Source organism: Adiantum capillus-veneris, chromosome 1, assembly GCF_014529385.1.
Source record: "Adiantum capillus-veneris isolate H3 chromosome 1, ASM1452938v2, whole genome shotgun sequence".
Lineage (NCBI taxonomy): Eukaryota > Viridiplantae > Streptophyta > Polypodiopsida > Polypodiales > Pteridaceae > Adiantum > Adiantum capillus-veneris.
Genome location: NC_140931.1, coordinates 168,602,715 through 168,625,006, shown reverse-complemented (window position 1 = coordinate 168,625,006; position 22,292 = coordinate 168,602,715). Strand labels below are relative to the sequence as shown.

At 45.7% G+C, this 22,292-nt stretch overlaps 1 protein-coding gene across 1 annotated transcript in view; it reads right to left on the bottom strand.

The window, feature by feature from the left end:
• Positions 1-15,108: 15,108 nt before the first annotated feature.
• Positions 15,109-22,292, bottom strand: part of ABCG7 (ABC-2 type transporter family protein) — a 71,178-nt gene continuing 63,994 nt past the window's right edge. Inside the window, exons 6-11 of the mRNA XM_086523156.1 lie at positions 16,648-16,930; positions 16,416-16,547; positions 16,109-16,329; positions 15,804-16,016; positions 15,628-15,712; positions 15,109-15,541 (exon numbers count right to left, since the gene is read on the bottom strand). Of these exons, the coding sequence (XP_086379282.1) occupies positions 15,356-15,541; positions 15,628-15,712; positions 15,804-16,016; positions 16,109-16,329; positions 16,416-16,547; positions 16,648-16,930 (1,120 nt within the window). The 3' untranslated portion in view covers positions 15,109-15,355. The remainder of the gene's footprint in view (positions 15,542-15,627; positions 15,713-15,803; positions 16,017-16,108; positions 16,330-16,415; positions 16,548-16,647; positions 16,931-22,292) is intronic.

The following is a 22,292-nucleotide window of genomic DNA, read 5'->3' as shown; positions in this document are numbered from 1 at the left end:
AGTGATGTGTGTGAACACACTAGGACCGCCGGGGCATTTTTTCCCTCTTTAGGAGGTTTTTTCCCCCGTGCATTGTATATACGCCCATCACTCCAGGGCTATCCATCTTTCTATTGCACACTAAGTAGCACACTCTCTATTGTGTGCCTTGAGCTTCCTTCGTCTTCTCCAAGGTGTGTGTGTTTCTCTGCAACCCTAATTCCAACAATTGGTATCAGAGCAGGTCACGTCCTCCCGGGCTTAGTCGCCAGCTGCTCCAGCACACGCCTGCTCACTTTCTCCGATTTCAGTGAGCTTTGGCAAGCGTTCGCAGGTCGAAAAATATTTTGGGATTGCCCGAAGAGCTTGGTCTGCTCAGAATTTTGATTTGGGCTCATTTCGGCCTCCGTTTCCACTACAGGCAGTACTGCACAAGCTATTTCGTCATTTTGTGCAGAATCTCTATCAATGCCGTTTTCTGCATAACAGGTGCCTTATAGTCTTCAACGGTTTGTGCTATATAGCACAGGTTGTTCCCGCTCCGTTTCTTCTATTTTCGGGTAGTTTTCACATCAGGTGCAACATTTACCATGGCTAACAACAACAACACAGATGTGTTCAAGATGTTTGCTGCTAAGGACAGGTTGGATGGGGACAACTACCCTATGTGGGCTTATATGATGCAACATGTTCTTGTGTCAAAGGGTGTCTGGAACATTGTGCAGGGCATTGATGTACGTCCTGGTTCTGAGGATGTAGGCGATGCTGAGGATGTTGCAGGTCTTGCTGCAAGGATTGCAGCTGTTAGAGTTGTTTTGCCTACGGGAGAACAAGCTCGTTGGGATGTTAAGGATGCACAGGCTCATGCATTGATTGCCTTGTCTGTGAAGCGCACCATTGTTCCTCACATCCGTTCAGCAAAATCTGCAAAACAGGCTTGGGATATTCTAGCAGGTCTTTATGCAAGCCGCAATGAAGCTAAAATTTCTTTGTTGCGTAAAGAGCTGGAGTCGAAGATTATGCATGAGGAAGATGATATGGACACTTTCCTTGCTAGTGTCAAGGATATCAATGAGTAGCTTATTTCTGCAGGTGAAGTCATTTCAGACAGTTCCCTTGTGCAGATTGTTCTTGATGCCTTACCAGATTCCTACCAGACTTTTGCTAGTACTTGGAGACTGATGACCCAAGGAAATCGTGAAGTTGTCAAGTTTGATGCATTATGCACATTGCTGTTGCAAGAGTCACTTTCTAGAAAAAATAGGACTAGGCAGCGTGCAATTGAATAGGCTTTTATTGCTTCTCAAAGAAAGGGTGGTAACAGTAATGCAGCCACTTCTTATGGTTCTGCTGCGAGTGGCAAAAATTCTATTCCTAATGCTTCTGCTGGCAGTACTTCGTCTGGCAATTCTGGTGATAAGGGCAAAAAGAAGATGCGCTGCCATTATTGTAAAGCCAACGATCACTTGATCAAGTCGTGTCCTAAGTTGAAGGCCAAAGAGGCTAAGAAGAAAGAGGGTGGTTCCACTACAAATGCAGCCATTGTTGAGTCTTCTGTGCAAGGAGACTGTAATGTTGATGTTGATGCAGAATGGGCGTTTAGCGCAGAGTGTGTTGGGGTATAAAGCCCTATGTGGTCGCCCAGGTAAGTGGGCGGTGGGCCGCCAGGTATGTACACATATTCTTTTGTAAAAACCTAATAAGAACTCACTATGCTCTACACATTACAATAGAGCGAGTTCACCATATCATCGTGCTCTTCTTCTCGCACTCTCTCTCGCATCGCACTTCCGCTCGTACTCCTTCAACTCATATCAGAGCTCAGATCGAGGCTCGGGGAAGCACTGCAGGAGGCTAGAGTCACCAGCTCAGATTGGAGTGAAATTCGACAGACGAAGACATGGCCCCAAATCTCGTGGGAGAGCCCGAAGGCCTTGGTGTTGTTAGAATTTCATTCTGAGGTCATCTCAGCCACCGTTCGGCTTCGACAAAGGTCTGCGCAGGCCATTTTCGACTACGTGGTCTCAGCGGGTGCAGATCCGACTCTGCAAATTTGGGGTTTTTCGACCTACGACTGTAGGTGCTGAGGATATTGACACTCCCAGAGTGTTGATTTGTGGCTGTCTACACATCGAAGGACGGCTCACAGTTCTTGGAGGCGTGTCACATACGACACGGGCGCATCTACACACAGACTGTAGGCGACATCCACTAGTTCATCAGGTAGCTTGTGTTTGCTGCTTGATATTCCAGATTTCATCCTGACATTGCATGTACTTCCACATGGGATGTATTGTCAGAGATGATGTATGTTTGTTGAGGGTTTGTTGGCTGTGAGTCACGCAGCAAACAACCGCCGCAGTGGTTATAGAATACAGTGGGAAATTTGTGGATGTATGACTTCGTGGGAAGTCTATGTACTGTCAGATTTACTGCAGCCTTTGTTGAGGGTCTAACCATGCACAGCTGCCAAATGGGTTTTGGGCTAAAGCTGTATCAACAGCTGTTCATCTTGTAAATAGATCTCCTAGCAAGGTTTTGCAGAAGGATTCAGTGCCAGAGATGGTATGGTCAGGCAAAATGCCCTCATACAAGCATCTCAGAGTCTTTGGCTGTGAGGCATATACTCAGGTTCCAAAGGAATTTAGGAACAAACTTGAGCCAATGAGTAGAAAGTGCATCTTTCTAGGCTATGGTAATTCTGGTGAGATGGGGTACAGACTTTGGGATCCCGAATCCAGAAAGGTTGTCCGCAGCAATGATGTTCACTTTAATGAATCCAAATATCATTCTAAACCAGAGAGGGTTGAGGAGATTAGAAGAGTTGTCTTCCAAGAAGATGGACCTGCACGTGCAAGACAAAATGTCAGGGCTCAAGAGGAGCAAGGACAGGATAGAGTGGAACCACAGGTTGTGGCTGAGCCTGAGCCACCTATTGGGCGTAGATCTGGACGTATCACGTGACCTCTTGATAGGTTTGTTCCATCTATGAATTATGTTATGTTGACTGATTGCAATGAGCCTTCATGTTACAAGGAAGCAGTGCAAATGAAGGACTCCGGGAATTGGCAATTGGCCATGCAGTCAGAGATGACAGCTCTGCATAAAAACCAGACATGGAAGCTAGTTAAATTACCACGGGGCAAAAAGGCTCTACCCTGTAAATGGGTTTACAGGTATAAGATCACCGCTCATGATAGTCAGCCAAAGTACAAAGCAAGGCTTGTTGCCAAGGGCTTTAAGCAATAACAAGGCATTGACTTTGATGAAGTCTTCTCTCCGGTGGTCAAGATGACTACATTGAGATGCTTTCTTGCATTGGTTGCCATATTAGATTTGGTGTTGCACCAAATGGATGTCAAGACAGCGTTCTTGCATGGTGATTTAGATGTGGAAATTTACATGCAGCAGCCAGAAGGGTTTGTTGAGAAAGGCAAGGAAGATTGGGTATGCCAGTTGTTAAAGAGTCTTTATGGCTTAAAACAATCACCGAGGGCATGGTACCATAAATTCCACAAGTTTATGCTTTCTCAAGGCTACAAACGTAGTGAGTTCGATCACTGTCTATATACAAAGAAGGCTAAGGATGGCAGTTGGCTGATCCTTATTTTGTATGTGGATGACATGTTGATTGCTGGCAAGCACTTGGAAGAAATTTCAGCTTTGAAGTCAAAGATGGCAAAATTGTTTGACATGAAAGACATGGGTGAGGCAAGTCATATACTTGGTATGTGCATTGAGAGAGACAGATCAAAGAAGTTGATTTGGTTATCTCAAATAGAGTATATTGACAAGGTTTTGCAACGTTTCAATATGGAGAAGGGAAAGGCATTGAGTGTTCCATTGCCACCATATGTGAAACTTAGCAAACAAGATTGTCCTGTGTCTGAGGAAGAACAGGCTAAAATGGATAAGATTCCATATGCGTCTGCAGTGGGTAGTTTGATGTATGCAATGATTGCTACTCACCCAGACATTGCATTTGCAGTGGGAGTAGTAAGTCGATACATGTCAAACCCAGGCAAGAAACATTGGGAGGCAGTGAAAGGAATATTGAGATACCTGAAAGCTACAAAGCGTATGCGTATATGCTATGGGAGTCAGGAGCTAAGTGTAAAGGGTTTTACAGACTCAGATTATGCAGGTGACTTAGACAACCGAAGGTCTACGTCAGGGTATGTATTTACATTGGCTGGTGGAGAGGTATCATGGCGTTCTAGATTACAAGATTGTGTTACTCAGTCTACTACAGAGGCTGAATATGTTGCAGCATCAGAGGCATGCAAAGAATCAATTTGGCTTAATCGACTAGTAACAGATTTGGGAATCAAAGAAGAGATACCTGTGTTATATTGTGATAGTCAAAGTGCTATACAATTGGCTCGCAATCCAGTTTATCACTCAAAGACAAAGCATGTGGATGTAAAGTATCATTTCATCAGGGAAATGCTCGAGGATAAGCAACTTCAGCTTGTCAAAGTTCACACCACAGAAAATCCTGCTGATCTACTTACAAAAGGACTTCCCTCAGAGAGCTTTGCGCATTTTCGCAAGCAGTTAGGTGTAGGGTAGTACATCACTTCTCTACATCTCTTGTATATTAGCTTGTATAGTAGCTTCTCTCACACTTAAAGTACCACATTGGACTTTAAGTGGGAGGTTGTTGGGGTATAAAGCCCAATGTGGTCGCCCAAGTAAGTGGGCGGGCCGCCAGGTATGTACACATATTCTTTTGTAAAAACCTAATAAGAACTCACTATGCTCTACACATTACAATAGAGCGAGTTCACCATATCGTCGTGCTCTTCTTCTCGCACTCTCTCTCGCGTCGCACTTCCGCTCGTACTCCTTCAGAGTGCACTTACAATCGGGCTGTCCATGATGCATGCTTGTCAGTTTGCTGCAGATTCACATGTGTGGTATTTTGACAGTGGTGCTACAAAGAACATTACCTCACATCGTGAATTGTTTACCTCTCTTGAGTCTGTCCCTCATGGGAATTCAGTCACTTGTGCCAACAACGCCTCTTATCCAGTTCAGGGAGTTGGAAAGATTGTGCTCACTGCTGCTAATGGCAGTTCCTTCATACTTGTTGATGCACTTTATGTACCTGGGATCAAGAAGAATCTCTTGTCTGTATCCGCACTTGCTAGACTTGGACTTGTAGTCAAATTTGTGGATGACAGATGTACAGTTCATGATCTCATTTTTGGTGATGAAATTGTTGCATCTAGCCTTTTGTGCCATGGGCTATATAAGCTCACTTTGTATGACAAGTGTGGACAAAATTTTTCAAATGCTGTTGCAGATTCAAGGGCTTTTTCAGATGCAAAACTTTGGCATGCACGTTTTGGTCATCTGAATTTTGCCAGTTTGCTGCGTTTGCAGAAATCTGAAATGGTTGCTTCTTTGCCGCCTCTTGAAGCACATGTCAAACATGTTTGTGAAGGCTGTATTTTGGGTAAGATGCAGCGTTCTAAATTTCCAAAGGATGGTTCAGTTCGGGCCACATGCAGGTTGCAGCTTGTGCATAGTGATGTTTGTGGGCCCATGAAAACTCCGTCCTTGGGCAATTACATGTACTTCATGACTTTCATTGATGATTACTCCAGGCATGCATGGGTATTTCCGCTTAAAGCGAAGTCCGAAGTTTTTATGTGCTTCAAACAATTTCTGGCTATGGATGAAAATGTCTCGAAATGTACTATGGGCACCCTCCGTTCCTATCGAGGGAGGGAGCATATGTCTCATGAATTTAATGCATTTCTGGCTAGTTGTGGGATAAAATACCAATGTACAGTGCCTTATACGCCTCAGCAAAATGGTGTTGCTGAGAGGAAAAACAGGTCACTGATGGAAATGGCACGATGTATGGTCAAAAGTCAAGCTTTACCGCATTCTTTTTGGCTTGAGGCCATCATGTGTGCCACTTATGTACTTAACAGGTGTCCTACGAAAGCTTTGCAGTCTATTACTCCATATGAAGCATGGCATGATAGAAAGCCTTCTATTGAGCACATGCGTGTTTTTGGCTGTTTGGCATATGCTTTGGTGCCCCAAGTGCAGCGTAGAAAATTGGATGATAAGGCTGTCAAATGTATTTTTGTTGGTTATAGTGCTGAAAGCAAAGGTTACAGGTTGTATCATCCGCAAACAAAACGTATTCTGGTTTCTCGGGATGTAGTATTTGTGGAAGATTCTGTTCAGCCCTTGTTGTCATGTACTAGAGAAAGTAATGTAAGCTCACAAGACATTTATGACACTTTGTTGCCTCTTTTCAGTGGTGGAAATAGGAATGTAAGTTCCAATGAGGCAAATGTACAGCCTATGCGGGTTTCTGAAAATGTTTTAGAACAGCCTATTACTGATGCAGATGTACATGATGTACTTGATGAGGAAAGGGCTGAAAATGAGCAGGCTAGAGGTATGCCAAAATGGCTGGTGCACACTTTGCGTGACAGTAAATTGGATGCACCTTTGTCTAGTTGTACTCGTTCAGGCTCTCGCCATGCATCTTATGCATCAGATTGTTATGCTTTGGTTGTGTCTAGTTTACATGATGTTGAGGAGCCTCTGTCTTTTGATGAAGCACAGAATTCATAAAATTGGATGGCTGCCATGCAATCAGAATATGCTGCACTTATAGAAAATGACACATGGACTTTATGTGATTTGCCTCCTGGCAAAAAGGCCATTGGTACGAAGTGGGTTTACAAGTTGAAACGCAAACCAGATGGTGAGATCGATCGCCATAAGGCTCGACTTGTTGCAAAGGGTTATGCAAACCAAAAAGGCATAGATTATGAAGAGACTTTTGCTCCCACTTGTCGTATGACTACTGTGCGTTTTCTATGTGCATTGGTAGCTCATTTTGGTTGGGATGTACATCAATCAGACATTGTTACTGCTTTCTTGAATGGTGACATATTTTAGGAAGTTTATGTAACGCAGCCTCGCGGTTTTGTCATAAAAGGAGAAGAGGACAAAGTGTGCAGATGTAAGAAGGCTTTGTATGGGTTGAAGCAATCTCCTCGTTCTTGGTATGAGAAAGCTGACACTCATTTGGTCAAACAAGGCTTGTATGTAGAGCGTGAGGGTGATGTACTTCTCATTGTGGTTCTTTATGTTGATGATTTGATGATCATTGGACCAAATGAGAGACATATTGTTGAATTTAAGGCTGATTTGAATGCTACTTTAAAGATGAAAGATTTGGGGTTGTTGCATCATTACTTGGGTATACAGTTTAAGCAGTGTGATGGTGGTATTGCCTTGTGTCAAAAAAGTTACATAGAGACATTGCTATGTAAGTTTGGACTTGAGGATTGCAAACCTATTGCCACTCCCATGGAAACAGGTTTGAAGTTGAGTCTACATGATGCTGGTGATCCTCCTGATGTCACTCTTTACCAAACTTCTGTTGGCTGCATCATTTATGTATACAACACGAGGCCGGATATTCAGTTTGCAGTCTCACAGGTCAGCAGATTTATGCATAGCCCAGGGTCTAAGCATTGGCAGGATGTCAAGAGGATTTTCCGCTACCTTAGTGGCACTTTACATCTTGTCTTGTTTTATCCCAAGGGGGGATCATTGCCGCCAGACTTACATGCTTTTTCGGACTCAGATTGGGCTGGTTGTTTTGACACGAGAGTGTCCACAAGTGGTTTTTGTTTCATGCTTGGCAGTTCATGTATATCATGGTTGAGCAAGAAGCAACCTACTGTGGCCACTTCGAGTTGTGAGGCTGAGTACAGGGCAGTCTTCACAGCTACGGTTGAGTGTGTATGGCTCAGACGCCTTACGGCTGATTTGGGTGTTGGACAGGACACTGCCAACACTATCTACACTGACAGTCAGAGCTCATTGGCAGTTGCGAGGAACCCGGTCTTTCATGCTCGCACAAAGCACATTGAGGTGCATTACCACTATGTCAGGGAGAGGCTCTCAGCAGGAGAGATCAGCTTGGCTTATGTGCCAACACAAGACAACCTTGCAGATCTTTTCACAAAGGCATTGTCTCGTGAGAAGCTTGAAGCTTTCCGCAAAGCTTTGGGCTTACTCCCCTTTGTGGACTGATCCTGTCCTCAGGGCATGGCACTTCCCTTTACTCATGTGCCAGCTCTCGTTCACCGCATCACTCCAGTGGGGATTTGTTACCATATACATGTGGTAGTGATGTGTGTGAACACACTAGGACCGCTGGGGCATTTTTTCCCTCTTTAGGATGTTTTTTCCCCCGTGCATTGTATATACGCCCATCACTCTAGGGCTATCCATCTTTCTATTGCACACTAAGTAACACACTCTCTATTGTGTGCCTTGAGCTTCCTTCGTCTTCTCCAAGCTGTGTGTGGTTCTATGCAACCCTAATTCCAACAAAATGCAAGCCGGATGGTGAGGTTGATTGCCATAAGGCTCGACTTGTTGCAAAAGGCCATGCACAACAGAAAGGCATAGATTATGAAGAAACTTTTGCTCCCACTTGTCGTATGACTACTGTTCGTTTTCTATGTGCATTGGTAGCTCATTTTTTATTGGAATGTACATCAATCAGATATTGTTACTGCTTTCTTGTATGGTGACATTTTTGTGGAAGTTTATGTAATGTAGCCTTGCGGTTTTGTCAAGAAAGGACAAGAGGACAAAGCATGTAGATGTAAGAAGGCTTTGTATGGATTGAAGCAATCTCTTCGTGCTTCACTCATTTGGTCAAATGAGGCTTTTGTAACAGTCCAACGGAAAGCACATTGTATTTCAAGCGTGAGGGCGACGTACTTCTCATTGTTTTTCTTTATGTGGATGATTTGCTATTAGTCGTCCCAATGAGGCACATATTGCTAAATTTAAGGATAAATTGAATGCTACTTTCAAGATGAAAGATTTGGGGTTGTTGCATCATTACTTGGGCATACAGTTTAAGCAGTGTGATGGTGGTATTGCCTTGTGTCAAAAAAGTTACATAGAGACATTGCTATGTAAGTTTGGACTTGAGGATTGCAAACATATTGCCACTCCTAAAGAAACAGGTTTGAAGTTGAGTCTACATGATTCTGGTGATCCTGCTGATGTCACTCTTTATCAAACTATTGCTGGTTGCCTCATTTATGTATGCAGCACGAGGCCGGATATTCAGTTTGCAGTCTTACAGGTCAACAGATTTATGCATAGCATAGGGTCTAAGCATTGGCATGTAGTCAAGAGGATTTTTTGCTACTTGAGTGGCACTTTGCATCTTGGCTCGTTTTGTCCCAAGGGGGGATCATTGCCGCCATATTTACATGCTTTTTCGGACTCAGATTGGGTTGAATGTTATGACATGCGAGTGTCCACAAGTGGTTTTTGTTTCATGCTTGGAAGTTCATGTATTTCATGGTTGAGCAAGAAGCAACCTACTATGGCCACTTCCATTTGTGAGGCTGAGTACAAGGCAGTCTTCACAGCTATGGTGGAGTGTGTATGGCTAAGACGCCTTATGGCTTATTTGGGTGTTGGACAAGACATTGCCAACATCATCTGCACTAACAGTCAAAGCGCATTGGCAGTTGTGAGGAACCCAGTTTGTTATGCTCGCACAAAGCACATTGAGGTGCATCACCACTATGTCAGGGAGAGGCTGTCAACAGGAGGGATCAACTTAGCTTATGTGCCAACATGGGACAACCTTGCAAATCTTTTCACAAATGCATTGTCTCGTAAGAAGTTCAAAGCTTCTGCAAAGCTTTGGGCTTGCTTCCCTTAGTGGGTTGATCCTGTCCTCAGGGCCTGGCACTTCTCTTCACTCTTCGTGCAAGCCCTCATTCACCATATCACTCCTAGGGGGAATTTGTTACCATATACATGTAGTAGTCATGTGTGAAAACACACTAGAACCGCCGGGCCTTTTTTCCCTCTTTTGGAGGTTTTTCCCCGGTGCATTGTATATATGCCCATCACTCTAGGGCTATCTATCTTTCCATTGCACACTAAGTAATATACTCTCTGTTGTGTGCCTTGAGATTCCTTCGTCTTCTCCAAGCTGTGTGCGTTTCCCTGCAACCCTAATTCCAATAGGGGTGGGGGGAGGGAAGAGAACGAAAGAAAGATTTTTAACATCTATGTGAGGCGAATGTCGGCCCATGAGACAAATCAAGTATACATGTGTGTATTTCTTATGTCTTGAAAAAGACAAAATAGTTCAGATTGGTACAAAATAAAAGAGAGAAGGACGTTTGGTGGGTGGGTGGAGCTCTAGTACTAGGGATATGTGAATTTCTATATGCAGAGGGTAGTACAACCATACAAATGCACCAATCTAGCTAGCTCCATCCTATGCTAATGGGGGGATGTATATATAGTACATGGGAGGGTCTGGAGCAAGGGTTTCCTTGATGAATGCCTTTATGTGTACCATCACCTGGGCTCGTCTCTCATGAGTAGCTTGATGTGCTCAAGTCCACATCTCCTTGATCTCTCTGTGGTGGAGTCGTGGGGCTTGGCCTCTAGTAGCGTGCGGACGTCGTCGGGGCCCGGGCTCGCCTCAACCTACTGAAGGGTCACTCCCCTCAGTGGGTGTGGGAGTGGAAGGGGTGTAGCTCTCTGAAAAAATCTAAAAGCTGTGACTATGTTCCCCCCTCCTTGTGTCTCTGTAGGTGGCTGCAAAAGTGTCTCCATGTGCCTCTGTATCTCTAGCAAGTAGCAACTGGATGTGCCTCTATATCTCTAGCAAGTAGCACCCAGTTGTCTCTGATCTTGAGAGTGCATGGTCTCTCAGAAGGTAGGCTGCCCTTTGAATAGGGGCTTGTATCGGCGTCTAATATCCACATAAGCTCTGCATGTGCAACAAACTGCTCCTTGCTCTCCACTTCCTCTCTGAATACTCTACACACTCTCTCCTCCATGGGAATGTCATGAGCTTGCCCCACCTCGATCTCTAGTCTATGTGATGACACTCTGAGCTGACCAATCGCCACCTATGATTTGTGTGGCATGTAGGTGTCCATATAGCGTGGTCATTGTATGAACCCGTCCTCTAGTATGGTAAGAAAATGGTCTCTGTAGTGTGACATCTTCTCAAGAAACAAGATCCAAGTCTATTTGATATAGAGCTACCAGAGATCCTGTCGAATCACTATATTTCTCCCACTACGTGAGAAATGAAGTTGGGGGAGTCGGGGTTGTACTGAAAAGGTGGAAAACTCTCCAGGTCAAAGTCATGTGCTCCGAACCATGCTGCAATATGTGTGTACCATGCTCTATCATATCCAATCTCTCATATCTATATAGCTGACTCAAATGCTCGTCATGTGAGTATGTCGATCGAGAGCTCTCTCACTCTCTGGATGAATCAGACCGTCTGGACGAGTGCCTCCATTACCATTGGGGGGGGGGGGGGGGGGGGGGGGGTGACAAGCTCTACCCTGATGATGTCCGACGGCGCTGTGTTCGCCTCGAAACAGGTGGTCTCTCAATCCGTGCCCATTGGCTATCTGTCAATTTGAGTGCCCACACTGTTGTTGCATACATAAGAGCTAGAGTGACTAATGTTCGAATTGCCACCCCTTTGTGCGGGGCTCTTGAAAGTGCTCGATGGCATCTCCTCTCTAGCATGGCGAGTGCCGCATATCCTTTGGTGAGTCTGGCTCGGTGACAGCCTGTGCCATGGAGAAGGGTCCCTGTCTGATGGTGGTAGATATAGGAGGTCTTAAGGTCCTCCTGCTGATGTAAATGTGGCTGCTCGTCGAACTGATCTGAAGATGTGGAAGATCATGATCTTGGTTTTCCCAAGATTCACTATGTGTCACCTGTCTGTACAAAACTCATCCAAAGATCTCAAATGGCTCTGTAGGCCCTCTGCTGACTTTGAAATCAGTACAATGTCATCAGCATATAGCATAATGTGGGATGTGGTACTTGCTAGGTCCGCTCCTGCCCCTTCTGCTCATAGGATGTAGTCAGAGAACTCGTCGATGTAGAGTCCAAAGAGGGTTGGGGAGAGGGGGCATCCTTGCTTAACACTAATGGTGCTAAATAGACTCTGACATATCGCCTAGGCAACAAACTCTATCATCTTCGAAGGTATCCCTAAGCTCTAGAGTCGTCAAAAGAGACTCTCCCGTGGGACGGTGTCAAAAGCTTTGTAGAAATCCACAAAGCAACAATAAAGCCTCTTCTTTGACACCTTTGCCCCATCAATGATGCAACGTAAAACGAAGATGTGGTCAATAGTAAAGAAGGTCCACCTAAACCCTGCCTGGCCATGAGCCCGTAGGCCCTCTCCCTCCCCATAAGAACTAAGCTCAGCCTCAAGAACTGCACCATATAGTTTGGCCATTGTATGGCCAATCATGATAGTCCTGTAATGCCTTGGGTCCAAAGTGTCTCCAAACTTGTTGATCGCACAATGGTGTGCTTGGTCCACTCTTCTGGGAAGCCCTCCCGTATAGCCCGATTGAATGCATGTGCAATCAACACGCTATCGTGGTGGCTGCATAAATGAGGTGTTGACTCTATAAACATGTATGGTCTAATGATCAACAATGATGTAGTCGGTGGATGGCCTTCTTGACCATCTTCTCTGCCATGAAGGAGGAGCTCCTGGGTCGAGGCCTGGGAGGTTGTGGAATTGGCGGCTGGTTCGGCACCTCATAGAGTTTTTCTGCGTAGTCATGCCATACATGTGGATCCTCATTGGGGATAGTCGGTCATGGCTTCTGGAGGCCGCACCATGTTGTAGCATTGTCCATGCTCATGAACAGGTGATATAGCTCTAGCTCTTGTTCCTCCTCAAAAGCTCGCCTCTTTCGACGTGTAAGAGTCTTCATTTGGCATCTTGTCTCTGGATCAGTGGTCTGTTGTGCATGCAACCAGCGGTAGAGGTCTTTGCACTCATCATCGTACCAGCGGTTTAGTGGAATGGTCCCCTGGGGGGAGAGAGTGCGGCATGTATGGGTGGTGTGAGGGAAAGAGCTGATGGCTAATGTCTGAAGAGCAGATGTGATTTGGGAGGCAAGCATAGGTAATGGTGTAGAGGGATGGAGCAAGAGGAGTCCCTTCTCGACCTCTGTTAAGTATAAGGGGGCTAGCTCATGTGTAAAATAGATCGTGGGGTGTGGGGTGCTCGTCATGGTTGTGTGGGGTGTGACATTGACAGTGAGGGAGAGTGCAAGATAGGTGTGGTCGGCTCCAATCGGTATGGGTGGGATGGTGAAAGAGCTAAGTAGGTGGGTGGCCTCTCTGGGTCCCATGATGTAATCCACGATGCTCCCCCCCCCCCCGGGTGCAACTCCATGTGGTATGCATGTCAATCCTCCTGAAGTAGGCCATTATGTCATCCCATTAGAAATAACCAGGCGGTGCTGAGAGCCTAATCTTAGCAAATGCAGGTTGTACTCTGTGGTGCGAGCTATGTGTGCTGACTCTCTCATGGTGACCTCCTCTTGTATGGCAAATAGTAATGTTGGTCATACTCTGTGGTGTGAGCTCTATGTGCTGACTCTCTCATGGTGACCTCGTCTTGTATGGCGAATAGTGCCAATGGTGAATAGTGCCAATGGTCCTCTATGTTGTATGTCTCACACTGATTCCTGGCGTTTTAAGTCTCCCATAAGGAAGACTTCCCCTAATGTAGAGTACTCCATAATCTCATCTGATAGGCATGTGTATGGGGATGATCTCTCCTCCCTCTCCTCTGTTACCTTTGTGGTAGCAAATCTGGAGGCTGAGGGGGCGAAGTAGCAAAGGGCGATGTAGATAGTCCTATCCTGTGATAGCTCAAAACCAGTAGATAGTACTAGCCTGTGTGTGTGTGTGTGTGTGTGTGTGTGAGAGAGAGAGAGAGAGAGATAGAGAGAGAGAGAGAGAGAGAGAGAGAATTATTGTCCACGAAGGTCGGATATGACCCATGGGACCCAAAAAAACCATTTCCTTCTAAGTGAAGAGGTTAGACACACATCAAATAAGGATTGAGGGTCTATCAAGAGGGTAAAAGGAAAAAACAAAACTTAAGGAAGGTCAAGAAGATGGGAAGCTAGTTTGGAGTTCAAAACTCTTGGATGATACTTTACCGCTTGATAGACTACCCATTCACCTTGTTTGCGAGCTTCATGCATCTTCGTGAGCTAGCTTGCTTTACTCTTGAGTTGATTCATGATCAATTCCTCGACGATCCAAAGCTTTTTCCCCCCCAGGAGGTGGGATTGGCCTAGCAACTTCATTCGATCTTTTTTGTCCTTGAAAGTGAGGATCAATGCTCGAGTGGCACATGTTGATCTAAGTTCGGGCTTAATATTAACTGGTTAAGGAAATTCATTAAGCTTAGTCATTGATTCTTTGACTCATCGGTACATGATGGTGACTGAAGCCTCCCAATCTTGACCTTCGGGCCAAAGTACCAAAGGAAGACATTGAGAGAGAGAGATGTCGTAGGAATCTATCCCAAGATGCCTTGAAGATCTATTCGATGAGGAAAGTTGAACTCAAGACTTGTTATTCAAGAGGGAAATGGCATAACCAATCTGGTTGGGGTGGGGAGAGAGAGAGAGAGAGAGAGAGAGAGAGAGAGAGAGAGAGGAATAACCTTTGTATCAAGTAAGTTAGATAAGATTGGTTCTCTTTCTTTTGTCTCTTGAATAAGAGAAACAAGTCATGCTTTTAAATTGAAACATAATCCCAATTAGAAAAAAGACTTTTCAGCAACAAAATCTACATCATTCTCCAATTTTTAAGACTCGAGTTAAAAGAACGAGGAAAGGTCGAATAGAAAGTCCGAGTATATTACATAATGAGGGTGTTGACCTTTGAAGTTCCATACTTTTGGGACTTTTCATTCTACACTCTATCTCTTTAATATTTTGGAAGATTGTGAATTGTTTTTCAAACTAGTAGTCACCCACTTGCGTATATCAAAATCTACTTAAAAACACGATGAAGCCTTGGTATGCATGATTCTCTAAGATCATGCTTTTGATATTATCTTATAGAAGAACACGACGAGGTCAATCATAATTTTAATGAAATATGTTAAAACTTTCTAAAAGAACAGTAATCATACACCAACCATACCAATGACGAGAACACAATACATACATAATTTCACAAATTAATTCGGAAAAGTTCATAAGCAGGCAAGACATTATTGAATACACAAAATGGCAAACAGCAAACCTTGTTGTAATCATTTCAAGAAGGCGGTGTGTATCAGCAGATTCTTTCAGAAATCCCTTTGTGCAAACATTATGTGGAGACTCATTATGCCTTCAAGTAGGGACCATGGCAAGAGTGTCGCCTACTTTACCATTCTAGCGACTATTTTCCAGCTCAATATTACATCCACTTGCAAATAATCGGATACATGAGGACGTGTAACGCCTTGATGATTTGATTATAACCCAAATCCTCACTCATTCAACTCCTCTATTTTTACAGAGCTTTCGTTGGGACTAGGCAGTTCCAGCTTCTGAAACTTGGGTTTGTTTCTTTTGAGAAGTACATAAGACATCCAATACCAGAAAAGAAGTATTCGCCCTTCTTGTATAATTGCCTCTTTGATGGTGCTTTTCCCAAATGACATCCTCTCCAAAGCCTGGATTATCAAGTTTCCAACATCCTTAGCTGTTAAGAGGCACCAATGCGAGAGGAAAGAATAGATATGAGAGCTTGGACAACTACCTGCTCGCCTGTTTGGAGATCATATGAATTTTGATGCTCAAACTTGAGTCCCCTAAACTCATTCAGGCACAAAGCTTGAAATGCCCTGCCACAAATCCAACCATAAAGCTCATGTCTTTTTTCCCTTGGAAGGTCTTAATGAGCATTCACTAAAACAGCTTGGGAGAGCTACTAACCATCTAATCAATGAAACACGGGGGATCCACCGAAAGAAAGCAGGGGTATTTTCTGAATTGACATAGTAACCACCAAAGACTATAAAAACTGTCATGAGTGAAGGCCCCAGCGCCATGGCTGCCTCCGTAGTAGGAGCCATGGCACCAACAGTCAACCCCATGGCAGAGGCAGCAAATGCCTCCATCGTTATGACACCACAAAACTGGCCAAATCTGCTCCATTCAAAATTTATGAACAATGGAAGAATTGTATAGCACTCCCATGTGACTAGGGGATAAGGATATAGAGGTCAGTTCAAGCGCACCTGGTCAATGCTGTGTTCAGCCCAGCCATGGGATACAAAATTGTACCAAACATCAAAGGGAAGGAGGCACCCACTGGAATTTCTGCAATCAACTTAGAAAGTAGATACGGTCCCAGGGCATAGCTGTTTTTGGCACGCTCTCTGTCAACGACTTGCCGCTCTTTTGGAAAGACATTTACTGTCTTTGTAAGAGCTGCCATTGCTGTATTGATGGCTGCCACCTGTTGAAGATGGTACAAAAAATAAAGATGGTGTCAGTGCATTATACAAAAGTTGAACAAAAACTGTGATTTGCCTTTTATCAAACCTGCAAAAGGCCCATTCTGTCTTGTATTGCAGTCTGTAAAAACCCCATTCTCCAGAAAATTGACCCGAAAATAATTGCGGACGAGATTGACATGTTTGCACGGACTTTATTTGTTGGTCCATCACGAGTAGTCTAGATGAAAATTAAGAAAAATAATGTCAGCGACTGTAGAATCTGCTTAGGTAATTTACAGCCTGTCTACCTCTATCCATACACCCTAGAAAGGACAGACCTGCAGCCATGCACGTTTCAGCAACAACCTGAACTGCTTCCACCATCCAATCTTCTTAGATCCTGTTGCAATGGCTCTTCTTCCAGAAGGCTTAAAAACACCTATAGCATCCTGCTTTTGTATGCTAACATCACTTAACACTTCAGAGCTTTGCTTTCTGAAGGCCTCAACCAGACTATCTAAACGCTTGCGTGTTTTGCTTTCATTGTCAGGTGAACTATAATCCACTGATATGATGTCAGCAAAAAATTCTGCAGGATTAACATGCTGTGGACAGGGGTGCCTGTTTTGCATGTAGCAATAATGAATATTTAGATTTCTACAAAAGTGCTTTCAAGGGATAAAAGAGAGTGCAGAGAATTGACTGTCAAGTAATTTGTTTGTATGTTTTGTACATATTACTGAACATATACTTTACCAGTAGGATATTAAAATTTCTTGATAAGTGATGACAAGAAGCAAAAGAAAGAGCGAGTCAGCTGATCCTACAACGATGGGCATCAAAAAGAAATATAAATACAACCTTTCAAAAATGCACAGCTATATATGTTCAGCTACATAGACTTCAGTTGTGTACTGGAAACTTTAGTTTTAATAATGCTTACGAAGGAAACAGACATGTAAGTCGAATCACTATCTAGCCTCAATGAACTAGAAATTATCTGAATAAGGCATCTGCAGACAAACGCTGGCACTGCCCTTCACTCCAGGTGGAGAAATGAAATGAAATGAAATGTTATATTAACGTCTTCAAAAGGCCAAAATGACCTATGAGACCAAAAAGTTACAATTGGTGAATCTGATACCATGTCTGAGTACAGAAATTACCAAGTTACAAAGTTACCCAGTTACAGAGGACTAACACTAAAACACTAAGGCACTAAGGAGAAAGGAAATAAAGGGGGGGGGGGGGGGGGGGGGGGAGAGAGAGAGAGAGAGAGAGAGAGAGAGAGAGAGAGAGAGAGAGCTTTTTAACGTCTATGTGAGGCCGAAGTCTGCCTATGAGACAAATCAAGTATACATGTGTGTATGTCTTCTGTCTATTGGAAAAGACAAAATAGTTCAGACTGGTACAAAATAAAAGAGAGAAGGACGTCTGGTGGGTGATGAGATCTATGGGGGTGGGTGGAGCTCTATAGGGGCCGACCTACAACTTACCTATCGTTGCTACATTCACCTTCGCACCAATTTCCCACGATTTATCTGGTGGCCTGCGATACTGTTAACTCACCTGCAGATCGCTTACATGATGCTGTTCACAGTTCATGCCTTTTAATTTATCCTTAATTGCTTAAATTAAACTTTGCATTACGCTTTTCCATTATTAATTATCCTTAATCGCTTAAATTAAACTTTGCATTGCGCTTTGCCATTAGCGCACAAACTGGGTCCGCACTGCTGGCCTGTGTGTGTTGTATTGTACACACTGCTGCCTATGTGTCTGTTGTAATGAGTTGAAATAATTGTACCTTCTGAATCAAAGTTCTCGGATCAGCCATTGTTGCAGGTTCGGCCCTCCTCTCCTTGCTCTGAGAGAAGAAGAAGAAGAAGAGAGTTTTAACGTCGTGGGAAACTATCCCAAGAGACCTCAAAGATCTAGCCGACGAGGAGAGTTGAACTCAAGACCTGTTATTCAAGAGGGAAATGCATAACCAATCTACCACACTTGGGTGATAGAAAGGTTATACCATTTTCCTCTTTTTATGAGCACACACACAGACACCCCCCAGAGAGAGAGAGAGAGAGAGAGAGAGAGAGAGAGAGAGAGAGAGAGAGAGAGAGGAGAAGAAGAAGAAGAAGAGAACTTGAGTTTGGTTGAGGGGCAAGGTTGGTTGAGGGGAGTGTAAGATAGGCGTTTTCACTTATCTCCACCATCCTTCGTTTTATCCGATGACCTACAGCTGAAGATTAGGGACCATATTGAAGTTATCTCTCACAGAGGTGTCGTCAGGCGACTTGTGAGATGCTCCTATACTCCAGTGAAAAGTTGAGAATGCACGCTAAGAGTGTCATTAGACGCTGCGGAGTGAGGACATCATTTTGCTGGGTAGAGGTACTTTCATTGCCATTCTATCATCACAAGAGCTTGCCTTTACATTGGTCGCCCGCTCTCCTCTCACTATTGTGAACAGATGATTTTTGTGGTATGTGGTATGAAGATTTTACATTAGCTACTTTGGAGGACAGATATCAGGTCCCAAAATATCCTGCATCCAAAGCTGACCTGCACAGTTTTCGTTGCCTAATATGTTGAGGCAGATGGGAGCTATCTTTGGCATACCTTTCATGTGTTCAGTGCAGACTGAGAGTGGATCTCACCCCTTCTACAGTTTCGAGATACTATTACTTTTGGGTCGAAAGGGGTGCTACACTCGTAGAGGATTGTGGTTACGACCTTAGGTGTCATGTGATGGGTCATTTGGTGAGGGACTGCCCTAAAGGACGGTGGTAGCTTGTCCTTGTTTACATATGACGGGTAGTGAGACACAGGATCGATGAGGCAAAGCAGCCCCCAGAAGTGAGGTTACCAAACCAGGATCGAGAGGGTGATCCAGAGCAGCTGGACACACAGGTAGATCACGAGGATCAGCAGTTTGAGACTTCAAGCTTAGGTGCCTCAGCTAGAGCTACCTCTTCAGCTTGAGGAGCTGTACACGGCTCTTCGGGCCCTCCCTCGTGGTAGCTGTCCAGGTGAGGATGGGTTGACTCCTAGCTTCTTCTTGGAGTACTGGGACCTGCTTGGCCCAGATCTTTGTAGTGCCTTTCAGTACATTCTGCACACAGGAGTGATGCCGGATAGCATGAGTGAGGGCCTGATTTACCTCATTCCGAAGGAGGGTGGCTCCTTGGATGAGATTCGACAGTGGCGCCCCATCACCATCCTCAACTCAGCCTACAAAATTCTTGCTAAGGCTCTGAGTTTGAGGATTCAGCCACTTTTAGAGAGCCTTATACATGGGACTCAGACAGGTTTTGTCAAGGAACGCAGTATCCTTGACAACATCTTCACTTTCTGGGAGGCTTCTGCCCTGGCACGTCTCCGTGGGGAGGACCTTGTGATTCTTCTTCTCGATTTTGAGAAGGCATACGACAGAGTTGACTGGGACTTTCTAGAGGGCACGCTTCACAGGATGGGCTTCTCAGATGCTTGGATCAGAGGGGTGTCAGCTTTGTACAGGCAGGCTCACAGTCAGGTGCTTTTGGCAGCAGGTAGAGGTGAGCGCTTCATGCTCACATGATCGGTCAGACAGGGTTGTCCTCTTGCCCCCTTTCTCTTTCTGTTCTATGCGGAGGCGATGAGCAGATTTTTGGTGTCACAGTAGGTAGGTTTGAGGGGCTTAGCACTCCCTATACGGGGAGATGAGCTTCTGGACGCTGAGTTTACCGACGACTCAGCCTTGTGCTTAGAGGGCCAGGAGGCCAATTTTACACAGATGTGGGCAGGCTTTGGAGACCTTCTGCTGTGCATCGGGCGCATTGATCAACTAGAGAAAGACAGTGGCTTTCTCGGTTGGTAGTGCTCCTGTGCCAGATTGGATGCCAGGAGCGGGTTTCAGGTGGATTCCTCCAGGGACTGCAGTTCGGTACTTGGGTTGTCACGTTGGTTTGGATTTGTCCCCCGAGCAGCAGATTGCTCCTCTCCTCCTGTCCATCAGGAGAAAGCTATTACATTGGAGCTCAGCACGACTTTCGTTGGCCGGTAGAGTAGTAGTTGCCAACCAGGTGTTGTTGGCGACTATGTGGTACATCACTTCTTGCTCGATCTTCTCGAGTTCTTGCATCAGCCAGGTAGAGAGGCTGATCAGGAACTTCCTTTGGTCAGGTCGCGACACTCAGATTGCCCGAGCCAAGGTGGCTTGGTCGGTCATCACACTTCCTTGTTCTCAGGGAGGGCTTGGGATCATTGATCCAGCACAGCAGAGCAGAGCCCTTCTTGGGAAGTTCGTCGTCATAGGACTTCTTCCACGCGAGGAGCCCTGGAAGGAGTTCTTACTGCAAAGGCTTCGTGCCAGGGTGCCTCAGTCAGGAGGCCCTTGGCAACCTTCGACCAGATGGATCTTTACAAAGTTGCGCCGAGTTGGTTTGAGAAGGAGACTGGAGAACCGATTCGCTGTGAGTTTGCTTCGTTCTTGAGAGCTATTACGGCGTGGCCTAGAGCAGAGACAACCGACGTGCACGGAGGAGCGCCTACGGCAGCCCCTCGTCTGGAACCCCATGGTTAGCACTCAGAGAGGCCACTTGGTTGGGAGTAGGCCTCATGTTTCTTGGGGTCCCATGGCAGCAGGTCCAGCGCGCTCTCTAGGTGTTCACAGGTTTGTCAGAGGAGGTGCAGGCTGTCCAGCTACAGGGCATGAGAGGGGTTCAGAGCATGTGTCAGGACATCTCAGAGTCAGTTCCAGCTGAGTGGCTCACGCCTCTCGAACCAGTAGCACCCCGGTGGATGGGAGCCTTCACACGGCTGGAGGTTCTCATTTCAGTCAGGGCTTGCTCAAAGACTGTCCCAGCCCTGTTCTTCGAGCTTCAGGGTGGGGGACGATTACAGCGAGTTGCAGTCGAGGCCCCACAGGTAGCAGAGTGTTGTTTCCAAAGGATCCGAGTTGTGGGCATCTGTGGGAGGACTTGCGTCATAGACCCTGACCCAGCAGCTCTTGAGACAGGACACTGGAGGCTATGGGCTTGGGAGTGTTGTCCACTGGCACGAGTACAGTGGGATCCTGGTGAGTGGCTATGGAGGGACCCCCTCTCTTCTGCAGACCGCCTAGGAGTCCCTTTCTTTCAGTACACTGTTCGGCTTGGACGTCATATACTTGCAGCACAGAGAGAGGCCCGCCCCGCTGCAGCACGCCATTGGCAGGAGGAGGGCCTCACAGTTGAGTTCTTGGCAGCTTTTTGGCAGAGGCTGTGGGACTCCAGACAGCTGAGGCGCGTCACTTTGTTCCAGTGGTTGGTTGCACACAGAGCCACAGCAGTAGGGAGCTGGCTTGTGCATAGTGGTCTCTCGGCCGCATGTACAGCCTGTGACCAGTTGGTGGAGAGTCAGCGACACTGTCTTTGGGAGTGTCCCTCGGCCCGGCAGGTGTGGCTACGAGTTCTTCGGCTGATGCTTGCCCTCTCCACGGCTCGACAGTACACTTGGAGGGCAGCGGCTTGGTCCACCCTCACGGGCCCGGCACTTCAGTTTGAGCTATCTTCCACCAGCAGGATGATGGTGATACAAGGGGGGCGACCTACACTCCAGCCTGCTACAGACCTTACTCCACAGGAGTGGTGCAGTGAGAGAGAGGAGTGTTGGGAGATCATCAGCGGCCTAGCTCTCTGGTTCATCTGGCGGGCCCGTTGTTTCCGCATCTTTGAGGCTCGCCTTGTGCCACCAGCAGACTGTTCGTGACTTTTGGCTAGAGCTGATCCATACTCTCAGAGGAGAGCTTGAGGAACTACAGAGCAGCTCCGACCCCATGCGGGAGCGCCGCGAGGCTTTCCTTCGACTCTGGCGCCCTGGGCCTTTCTACACCATGGTCCAAGGGGTGCTCACATGGTACTACTGTCCACCTGTGTGGCTTTTCCCTCCTCCCATCTCTTGATTTAGCCCCATTGTATATATGCTGTTTTTTCATTGGGAGAGTCTCCCCATCATGCTTGTTGTA